General features: G+C 50.9%; 1 protein-coding gene across 1 annotated transcript in view; it reads left to right on the top strand.

Moving 5' to 3' along the window:
• Window positions 1–8,794: 8,794 nt before the first annotated feature.
• The window catches only part of ACSS1 (acyl-CoA synthetase short chain family member 1), a 59,466-nt gene continuing 56,553 nt past the window's right edge, over window positions 8,795–11,707 (top strand). The window contains exon 1 of the mRNA XM_036321696.1: window positions 8,795–9,272. Coding sequence (XP_036177589.1) covers window positions 8,954–9,272 — 319 coding nt within the window. The 5' untranslated portion in view covers window positions 8,795–8,953. The remainder of the gene's footprint in view (window positions 9,273–11,707) is intronic.

Genomic DNA, 11,707 nt, shown 5'->3' with positions numbered 1-11,707 from the left:
TGTTCCTTGATCTTATTTTACATTTTTCAACTTACCATCCTTGCTTGCTCCTTTTCTCATCCCACCCTTTCCAGCTTTATGAAAAAAATCGATTAACATTTGTTCCATTTCCCTCACCAATGGTTTTGAAGTTACACTCTGTTTTTTTTTTTTTTAGCTTTCTAAGAATTATCCATAAGTTTTACACATATATAGCATATGTTTCTATAAACATCCGGTTCCACAGTGCTTATATCACACCCCATCCAGACACCAACCTTTGCAAGGTTTTACTTTTCTCTACCCTCGCTTCTTCCTGACTCCCAACCGAACACCTGATGGCTTCCCCAGAGCATCTTCCTGCTGTTCACATCATCTGGCTTCCCCAACTCGCATTCAACTTTTCAATATGTTGGGCTGTAATGTCTTCCTTTAATTCCACCTTGTTTGCCTCTCATCTGGCAGAAATTCTCCTCAGGATTTCTCTTCAAGTAAGGTATTATGGATGTTCCCCAAAAGTCATATGTTGAAATCCTAAACGAGAGAGAGAGAGAGACAGAGAGACAGAGAGAGAGAGAGAGAGCGAGCATTAGGAGACATTAGTGTGGGGCCTATAGGAGGCGATTAGATCCTGAGTGTGGAGTACCCTGAATGGGGTTAGTGCCCTTATAAAAGAGGTCTCTCAGTCTTTCTGCCACATGAGGACAGAATGAGAAGACTGCTGTCTATACACTGGAAAGTAAGTCCTCACCAGACTCTGAAGCTGCCAGAGCTTTGATCATGGCTTTCCCAGCCACAGAGCTGTGAGAAATAAATTTCTGTGTTTCAGCCATCCAGTTTCATGGTATTTTTTAAAAATAATTAAGCCAAACTAAAATACAAGGGCCTTATCTTTCCCCAACTTATCAGATTTTAAAATAAATCTTTTCAGTTATTTCATATACCCAGCCTGCCACCTTGATTGAGCCTCTCATTTGGAATAGATCTTTCATCCCCTTTGAGTCCAGGACTGCTAATCAGTCACTGTTGATTAGTTCACTAAAGAGACCAAGAAGCGACAAAGACTGTTCCAAGGAGCCTCATTATTCAGGAAATGTTCCTGGACTTCTTTTGATGTTGACACGATTACAAGGAATGTGTTGTGTTCTAGTTGGCATGTCTTGTAGATCAGTGTCGCCAACCAGTGGTCCGAAAGGTTGGCGATCGCTGCTGTAGATTACAAACATTAAATTCCTCAGATGATAGGAAGGTAGAATTCATCACCAGGTGGCAGTGTTGGCCAGCTTTAAAATTTCTCAAATGCAGTGAGGTAAGAAATTTGATTAACAATATTAGATTTATTTTGTTTTCTGTCATTCATCTTTCCAGTCAATGAATCAATCACTATTTATTGAGCTTCTGCTCAACCAATATACAGCCTCTTGAATCCCCACACGGTATTTTTTAGGTGCCCTGTTTAATCTCTCCTGGCCTCAGAGAAAGCAATGTCCCTCCAGGCAGACAGCACAATCTGTGGTCTGACCCCTTCCCTGCTATGGACCCTGAGGTCTGAAAGGTTGGCGATCGCTGCTGTAGATTACAAACATTAAATTCCTCAGATAGGAAGGTAGAATTCACCACCAGGTGGCAGTGTTGGCCATGGTCTCTGTCTCAAAGTCAAGCCCGTATCATACATAAGCTCTCCCTCATGAGTTGACTGAGCTGAGAGGCTGGGGAAGCCCATGGTTCTTGAGGCCACAGGCAACGATGGTGACAGCTGAGGCAGGAAAAAGGGTCCCAACAGCTCAGACCTGTCCAATACCTGCTCCCTGATCCCCCTCCTTCCCCTCCTAGCCTCTTACGGAGGAACCAAGCAACCAGGGTGATCACTGCCAAGCAAGCATCTGAGCAAGGATATCCGTTGGACTGAGACCTCGAAGGGGTTGGGGCAGGCTGCTGGTGGGCACTGGGACATTGGGCTCAGGGTGTGTGGACTGGACAGGCTTCTGCCAGATGATGAATCCATAGGATGGACCATGAGGACAAGTGGCCTTTTTGGCATGTGTGGGAAATCCACGTGCTTTTCAAGATGACTCTGTCATCTTGCTTCTCTGAGAAGTGCTGCACTTGGCCACCCCATTCCATTTCTCCTTTGTTGTACAGGCATCCTCCTCTCACCTCCCCACTGTGACTCCTCATTCAAATTCAAATTAAAGGACACTTCAGCAGCTAGCTGAGAGCACCTTTCCTAGCTGCCCACCCCTTAATTTTCCATGTTATGCAAGTCAACATACAAAGCTTTCAAGCCGGAACTGTATGACATTCTTGGAATGTCATTGGACCAGAAATCCGTCAAACCATTGATTCTTGGTTGCATTGAAGTGAAGGATGAAGTCAGTTCTAGTTGGTCCAGCTTTAAAAGAAAACCACAGAGGGTATTCCTGACTGCCTCACTCGGCTGTGAGCTTGGGCCCAACAGTCTTGTGAGAAACAGTGGCTGGTCTGGGGGACTGCACCCATCCCGGTGGGGTGGGGCAGTCTACTGAATTGGAAACAAAGGAAGGCAAGGAATGGGGGAGGGGGTCAGGCTTGAGCTCTCCAAAGCTGAAGCGAAACACTCCTCAAACACACCCACGGAGCCCCCGCACTGGCATAGCTGTAATCTAGGGAACCAGAAGGAACTTGGATATTTAGTCCAACATACCCTTATTGGTATGAATGCACCACCTGGGAGCTTAGAGCTAAAGGATTCAGAATTTGGCTCACATTTGTTCATTATACAGATGAGAAAACCGAGGCTTGGAGATATTGAGGGACTTGCCCTGTGGTGGGCTGGGTCAGAACTGAGAGTCTAGTCCAGGCTGCTTGGCTCCCTGTCCAGCACTCTGTCCCCTCAGCTTTCTCAGGTTATAAAGATAGGGTTTGATCCATGTGTGATGGTGGCCACTTGCATCTGGCCTCAGAGTAACTTGTGTCTGTGTGATCACCACTAATAATGCCAGCCTGGCCTTGAGTGAGAGCAGGCGTAGGAGGTGCTGTCTCCCCAGCAAGGGTGTCCACTCAGGAGACCAGGAAGAGGGGATGTGGGCTGGGAGTCCTGGGTCCCCTTGGCCCTGTGCACCTGGTGGTTAGGAGACTGGGTTTTTCCAGGTGTCAGTGATTAGCAGTCTCAGGAGATGCTGTTGTCTTCTCTGATCATTCTCTTGACCACTATTGGCTAAGGGCATTTCATGGAGGCCACAAGCGAATCCAAAAGTGGAAGCAAGTTCAGAGTTTACAGGATTTGGTTTGATGGAATTTAATTAGCGCGTTGCTAGAACTAACAGGGAATGGACCCTGCCATGAGGTCTGGCTGCTCCACAGTCGCACTGCCCTCAGGTGGTGGTGGGGTATCCCCCAGCTCCAGGGACCCCTCTGAGAACACACAGCTGCCAGCCTGGCACCACCTGGCGTTGGTCCTGCTTTTCACCTCCTGTGTCTTCCTGTTCTTTGGTGGTGAACCTGCTCATCCTGGAGTTGCTATGCATTGTGAGGTGAGCCCCACAAGGATCGAGTGTTCGACTTACAAGACAGAGACAAAGGTTTTGCTGCAGCTCTATGGGAATCATGGAGGCCCCCACCCCCCAACCCCCAACGCAGATTACATAGCCTCCCCACATGTCATTGCTACCACTGAGTTCATGGAACATCAGGAAATGGGAACTGGAAGGGAAGGTGAGCCCTTCACTCTCAAGAAGCTACTCCCATACTCCCAGCCAATTGAGTCCTCTCCTTTCTCCAAACCCTTTCAAGGCTTTGCTTGTGGATTTTTTTGTTTTGTTTTGATTTGCTTTGAATCTCTGTTATTTGATCTGGTGTCTGTCTCTCTGTTCTTCCCCACACTCCTCCCCCAGTCATCATCTTGAGTTCAAGGGCAGTGTTGCATTCATCCTTGTTGAGCCGACAGCCCCCCGTGGGCTGTGCACACAGAATGGGCTCCACAGATACTGTTTGTGTGTCGTTGAAAAGAAGAAATGGGGGAATGAAAAGAACGGGTGAAGGAATAATATAGGGAAGAAGCAGCAGAGTGCTTTACAGGTTCATTGAAGGCACCTGACTACAGTGAACAGATTTGGTGACTCGATGCTTGGTCTTGCTGACTGGGGGCAGGTGGGTCTCCCAGGGGATCTGTTAAAGCAAAGACTGGCATCCAAGTGCTACATCTCTCTAAGTCAGTGGTTCTCAACCTTCCTAATGCCGTGACCCTTTAATACAGTTCCTCATGTTGTGGTGACCCCCAACCATAAAATTATTTTCGTTGCTACTTCATAACTGTAATTTTGCTATTGTTATGAATCGTAATGTAAATATCTGACATGCAGGATATATTTAGGCGACCCCTGTGAAAGGGTTGTTCGACCCCCAAAGGGGTCATGACCCACAGGTTGAGAACCGCTGCTCTAAGTAATATTGGTTGTAGGACCTATGAAGACAAATGGCAAAAGCTGTTACAACTAGAAGCTTTGGCCCTGGCAGGTCTGCTCCACGGTTAAAGCATCAGCCCATACACCCAAGGTTTGTGGGCTTGATTCCCAGTCAAGGGCTTGTGCCTGGGTTTCAGGTTTGATCCCAGCCCCAGTTGGGACTGGTCCAGGAGACAACCAATTGATGTGTCTCTCTCACATCGATGTTTCTCCCTCTCTCTCTCCCTCCTTCCCTCCCTTCCACTCTCTCTAAAAATCAATGGCAAAAATGTCTTCAGTGAGGATTAACAAAAAACAAACAAACAGAAACAAAGAAATGAACAAAATAAACTAGAAGCTGTGGAGGCAGAAAGCTAAGGCTCTACCACTTGGTAGCTGTGTGGCCTTGAGCATCTATCTTCTCTGTGCTTGTTTTCTTATATGTAAAGTGATGATCAAAGCGTCTATCTCTCAGGATTGTGAGGGTCAGCAATTGTGGCTGTACCACCATCTCCAGTTAAACCTCAGGTCTGAGATATAAGGTTCCTGCAGAAAACCTCCCCAGTCCTTCCTAACTCTGCAGCTTTCAGGGCTGGAGGGCCCTGCTCACGTTAAGGCTAAGGGGGGCTTCCTGGGGAGGAAATGTGAGCAGTGTAGTTTGGGTAACCTGCTGCTCTCCCAGAACTCTCCAGGCCCCACAGGACACAGCTGGTGGGCATGGCTAGGGCAGGGGTGGGTGGCTCCACCTTGTTCTAGTTCAGGGAGACCTGCTTCCACGACACAGCAGGGACAGCCTTGGCCTCAGAGGTTGTGATGCTCATGAGGAAATCTAGTGACTTGGGCTGTAGGAAGTGCAATTCTGTGCCACCTGATGGGTTCTGAGGTGTTTTATGTACATACAGTGGCTTCTTTATCCCACCTGAAGGAAATGGGGTCTATGCATGTGTTTATTTAAAGAAGAGTCAGTTCTATGTACACTCTTCGTTATTCTCTCTGTAGGGCCTCTTCCTCTGGAAAGCTAGACCCTGTTCCCTTACAGCATGGCAGCTGGGTTCCAAGACAGCAGGGGTGTCGCTGTGGCCTCACAGGGCCCAAACCTGGGGCTGTCAGAGCAGCATTCCCACCTCATTCTGTCAGAACAATCCAACAGGCCAGGTTCGGGGGGGGGAACAGGTGCACTCCTCCTCTTGATGCAGTGCACCTCTCACACACTTATCCAGTGGACACAGCATTGGTGGCCATCTTTGGGACCCCCTGCCACCGTCAAGGCCTTTCTCTATTTACAATTTTGTGTATTTTATTAAAAATGAGGGTTCAGGCCCTGACCGGTTTGGCTCAGTGGATAGAGTGTTAGCCCGCAGACTCAAGGGTCCCAGGTTCGATTCTGGTCAAGGCCATGTACCTTGGGTGCGGGCACATCCCCAGTAGGGAGTGTGCAGGAGGCATCTGATTGATGTTTCTCTCTCATCGATGTTTCTAACTATCCCTCTCCCTTCCTCTCTGTAAAAAATCAATAAAATATATTAAAAAAAAATGAGTGGGGGGAATAGAGGGTGCTGGGTGTTGGTGCTGCTACCCTGTCAGTCCATGTGCCCTTTAGTAAGTCAATTGATTCATTTGGTCTCAGTCTCCTCATTCGTTCCAGTAGAGGTTTATGATGGGCAGGAGTCGACAGCACTAAATACCTTTTAAACTAAGTAAAACAAATGCAGATCAAGCTCGGCACAGGTCAGCTCACATGTCGAGTGCTAGCTACTATCACTGGTTTTCCAGCCTTAAAACCCTCTCTTCTGTGGCAGGAAGCAGGTATTTGACATGGCCTGGTGCTAAATGACAGCAGAATCTCCTTGGAATGGCAGGGACATTCCCTCTGCGAATCTCACAGCTAAGCGGGCAGAATCTTGCCTAAGCCCAAAGAACTCAACCAACCAGTTTTCAAAAACCCCTTTTCCCATGTGCTTGCCTTTCCTTATTATGTGCTTTCTTCTTGGGTGTTGAAACATTTAGGAATCTGGTTGAGACAAGTTTCTATGAGTTCCCTTCTCTCCTTCCTGGGTTGACAAGAAAAACACCACCTCTACTATGAAGCTCCCGGGTCCCGATTCCAGGTGTGGACCTGAGAAAGAAGATACCTAATAAGATGGGCTCCTGGTGACTAACTGGATTCAGACAAACAAAAACAGAGCCTAGCAGTCATTTGCACACAGAGGCCTCTCATGCAAACGGCACTTCAGGGGGAAGCCTGCAATAAGCTACTGCCTCCTGCACTCACCTGAACTGCACTGTGTTCCTGCCCTCTGATCCTACCCTTTATAAAACAAAAGGAATCCAAAGAGGGCCACACCAAGACACATCATAATTAAAATGCCAAGAGCAAAAGACAAAGAGAGAATCTTAAAAGCAGCAAGAGAAAGACAGTCAGTTACCTACAAGGGAGTACCCATACGACTGTCAGCTGATTTCTCAACAGAAACTTTGCAGGCCAGAAGGGAGTGGCAAGAAATATTCAAAGTGATGAATGCCAAGAACCTACAACCAAGATTACTTTACCCAGCAAAGCTATCATTCAGAATTGAAGGTCAGATAAAGAGCTTCACAGATAAGGAAAAGCTAAAGGAGTTCATCACCACCAAACCAGTATTATATGAAATGCTGAAAGGTATCCTTTAAGAAGAGGAAGAAGAAGAAAAAGGTAAAGATACAAATTATGAACAACAAATACACATCTATCAACAAGTGAATCTAAAAATCAAGGGAATAAATAATCTGATGAACAGAATGAACTGGTGATTATAATAGAATCAGGGTCATAGAAAGGGGATGGACAGACTATTCTTGGGTGGGAAAAGGGTGTGGGAGTGTGGGAAGAGACTGGACAAAAATCGTACACCTATGGATGAGGACAGTGGGTGGGGAGTGAGGGCAGAGGGTGGGGTGGGACCTAGGTGGAGGGAAGTTATGGGGGGGGGGGGAAGAGGAACAAATGTAATAATCTGAACAATAAAGATTTAATTTAAAAAAAAAAGAAATTCCTGGAATCCTATTTCAACCAATAGGACTGAGACTTTCCCTTTCCCATTGGATCTGCAGGGGTATAACTCCCTCAACATCTTTTTTTTTTTTTTTAAATATATTTTATTGATTTTTTACAGAGAGGAAGGGAGAGAGAGATAGCTAGAAACATCGATGAGAGAGAAACATCGATCAGCCGCCTCCTGCACATCTCCTACTGGGGATGTGCCCACAACCCAGGTACATGCCCTTGACCGGAATCGAACCTGGGACCCTTCAGTCCGCAGGCTGACGCTCTATCCACTGAGCCAAACCGATTTCGGCCTCAACATCTTCACTGACCAATCAGGGAGGCACTATTCTGACCAATCAGGAACGTGCCTCTTGGACCAACCAAACTGAGAGGATTTGGAGTCCTCATTTGCACCAGGGACCAGAGGCAAGGGCTTCTGTTTATATAGGTCAGCTCTCCCCTGGCTCTGGGAGTGCACTGTCCCTTTCCACCTGAAGACTTCCTTTCCCCAGAGGGGAAACACCACTGATGCCTGTCTGGAGAGGGAGCAGAGCCGCCTGGCTGGGAGGTGCTGCTGTATCACAGCTGTGCTGTGTCACAGTTGAGCTGTTTGCATTGAATAGTTTCCCTCAACCTCAAACTGGGGCTTCCTATTGGCCTTTGACGCTTCCGACACAATCTCGTTTATTCTTCAGGGTAGCAGGGGAGGGAGATTTTACTCCCGTTTTCTACAGAAGTAAAATGAGGCACAGAGAAGTTCAGGAGCTTGCCCAAGACCACAGAGTTAGAAAATCCAGGGGTTGAACCCAGGCCACGGAGACCGAGGCAATTGGAGGAAAACCCCAAAGCGACACAGTTCCAAACCAGGCCTTTGGGTGAAAGAAGCAATGGACCCCAGGTCCCCACAGCCTCCTGGCCGGTGGCGCCTGATCAGCCCGTTGAGCCCACAGGGGCTACTGGAGTTTGTGTGCGAGGACGTACAGACCCACAGACCCGTCTGGCATGAGGGGCGTGGGGGCGGCGGTTCTCTCTGAATGGCACAGAGATCACTATGCAGACTTCAGCCTGAGATACGAACCGACCTGACTTGGGTTCGCACGCCCACCTGTGCACTTCGCAGATGGTTCTATGAGGCTCCGGCCCCGGAAGTCCCGGGCGCGGGCCCAGCCTGGACGCACGTGTCTCTGCAGTTCGCTTTCCGAACCCGACACACAAACTGAAACTAAAACGGCCAAAGCTCCGCCGCCGGCCCAGAGCGCAGGGAGCGCAGGCAAGGGGTCCGCCCTCAGCCTCGCCGGGGCGGGGACTCCCCAGCGCCCCTCCCCGGGCCGCTTTCCCTCCTCCTTCGCGGTCCCTTCTCTAGGGGGAAGGGGGGCTCTGAAGGCAGCTTCAGGCCAGGAGGGGTCCGAGGAGTGGGTGGTGGCGGGAGGGCGGAGACGGGGCGGGCCCTCGGAGAGAGCGACACCCCCCTCCTCCCCACCGACTGGGAGTCTGGCTAGGGGTGCAGAGGCCTTGGGGCGTTGGGGAGATGGCGGCGCGCAGTGTGGGCTGCGGCGTCCGGCGGCTCCGGAGCGTCCTGCAGGGACCTCGGGGGTGGCCGCCCGGCGGAGGGATCGGGCCGCGCAGGGCGGCCTCTGGGCCCCGGGGCAGCGCCCCCTGCGCCGGGGCAGCGCTGCCCGCCTCGTACCCCGCGCTGAAAGCGCTGGCGGAGCAGCAGCCCGATGCCTTCTGGGGGCCGCTGGCGCGCAACACGCTGGTGTGGGACACCCCCTTCCACACCGTCTGGGACTGTGACTTCAGCAGCGGCAAGATCGGCTGGTTCCTGGGAGGCCAGCTCAACGTGTCGGGTGAGTGGGCGGCGGGGACCAGCGCGCCCCGGGCTCAGACGTCCAGAGGCGACTCCGAGCGCAGCCGTCAGGGACGGGTCGCTGACCCGTGGGCCGGCGCCTCAGGACCCCGAGGCCCCAGCCTCCCTCTCCGCTGTCACTCCGCGTCCCCCCACTTCCCCGGCTTCAGCCCGCGCCCGGGTGTCAGCTCGGGGGTCGCCCAGCTCCTGGCCCTGCCTGCCCTGCCGCCTCCTCCAATGGTGGGCTCTCAAGTGTAACGGCGGGAGCAGCAGGCGACACCCGGGGCAGGCTGCGGGGTGGGTGCCGGGTGCACAGGAGCCGGGACTTCCCCGTACTCTGTGTTACCACCAGCTGCCCGCCCGCTGGGCGACTGGCCTGGGGAGATATGTTGCCCAAGTAAACAAACCGAGCGGTGGCACGTAGCCTGGGAGGAGGAAACCCAGGGGCCAGCAGCTGGAATCACTTATCTCCTTGCTCCCGGCGGTGCCTGTGGGAGGGAAGAAAGACCGGCCGGGCCTCCCAGCTCTCAGTTTCAGATGACCGTGCCCCTCCCAAATCCCTTCCCCACTCCCCAAACAAAAAGACCCATGGCTTGCTTTAGACCTGGTTCTGTTTGAGGTCCCAGAAACCAGCACCACCAGCCACTGAGTCCTTTGGGATCTGCTGAGATTGAGCCTACTACTGTATTGTCCAGTTAAGATTTGGGATTTGGGTGGTGGGAGGAGCACACTGTACCCGGAGGCAGCCAGGAGAGAAGGCCCAGGAACTGGAGGCCATTCAGGCAGGGTAGACTGGGGTGTGGGTAGCCTGGGGAGGAGGGGATTTACAGCCAGGTGGGGTGCTCAGGGGGGCTGCATGGCTAGGGAGGATGGGGCACCCAGTTAGGTGGAAGTGGGGTCTAGGGGATGTTTCCGGGGAGGACATGCAGATCTTAATGGCAGGGTCAGGTCCTGGCCAAGACCCGAACTTCGGGGTAGGGTCTGGTGTTTGCACAACTCCAACATTTACTGGGCCCGTGACTCCTCTGAGCCTGTCGCCTCACTTGTAAACGGGGGCAGTAAGCCCACTTGTAGGTTGATTGTGAGGACAGAGTGCTGGAGGTGTGGAACAGGCCCAGCACTTATTGGTGATCAATAAGTAATAGCAATTTTATCATATTTACAAATAGCCATACAATGATAGGTAGTGTCTTGCAGTTCTTTTTTCTTTTTTTAAATATATTTTTTTGTTAATCCTCACCTGAGGATATTTTTCCTTTGATCTTTTAGAGAGAGTGGGAGAGAGGGAAAGGCAGAGAGAAACATCGATGTGAGAGAAACACATTGATTGGTTGCCTCCTGCACTCACCCTGACCAGGGCCCCGGCCGATGAGGAGACTGCAACCAAGGTACATGCCCTTTGACCTGATTCGAACCCGGGACCCTTTGGTCTGCAGGCCAACACTCTGTCCACTGAGCCAAACCAGCTAGGGCTCTTGCAGTTATTTTTCAAACAAAGAAACTTAGGGAAGAACTTTGGGCCAGATTCCCCCCCCCCCCCCCATTTTGTATACTACTTTGATGGTTTAATTAAAATGAATCACTTACGAGATAAGTGTTTTCTTTAAAATTGAGTCAGCAGCAAGTGTCCTTGAACTAGTGGGTAAAAGGAGCACAAAACAAACCCTTAGGTTTGCAGAGTTACCCTTGGAGGGAAGAGAGCCACTTGCAGGAGAGAGCAGAACATGTAATGTGCAGCGCTTGTGCAAGCGACTGGGGCTGTGGAGGGCCGAGGCCGCTGGGGATGGTCAGGGCTGGCTCATGCGCACTTGTAGCCTCTCACTCCCAGATCAGTCACTGGGGATGGACCTCCTGGGACAGGCAGGAAGGGCCTCTCGAGCCCCACTCAGTCAGCCTCAACCTGTGGTTGGCCAGCAGAAGTGCCTCTTTTTCCTTCACTTATTTTACCAGAAACTGAGCTTCAGAACCTGCCCTGTGGAAAAACAGGTTCTCAGCACCATTCTCACCTTGAATGTGTATGTCCACCCTCTCATCTGTCAGGAGTATCTCTGCCCTTTGACAGTGTCTGCAAACCACAGAGGCGATGGCATGAAAAAGACCAGGCCAGGCCATAGCTGCTCTGGGAACCCCCTAGAGAGCTGTGGAATGGCAGGTATGCTTTGGGCTGATCTGTCTGTGTGACAGTCACTGTAACGATGGCTTATTCCAAAGGAGCAGCACTTTTGAAACTCCCATTACCCCTTCGGGAACATCTGTACCACTGATTCTCAAACTGTGGTCCCCAGACCAGCGGCACCTGGGAATTTTATTAGACATGCAAGTTCTCGGGCTTCATCTGAGACCCTGGAATCCAAAACCCTGAGGGTGGCGCTCTGCCATCTGTGTTTATAAACTCTCCGGGTGCTCCTGAGGGACATACAAGGTTGAGAACCACTG

The sequence above is a fragment of the Myotis myotis genome, unplaced genomic scaffold (genome assembly GCF_014108235.1).
Source record: "Myotis myotis isolate mMyoMyo1 unplaced genomic scaffold, mMyoMyo1.p scaffold_m19_p_9, whole genome shotgun sequence".
Classification (NCBI taxonomy): Eukaryota; Metazoa; Chordata; class Mammalia; order Chiroptera; family Vespertilionidae; genus Myotis; species Myotis myotis.
Note: the sequence above shows the minus strand (reverse complement) of the source record. Positions and strands in the feature narration are given on the sequence as shown.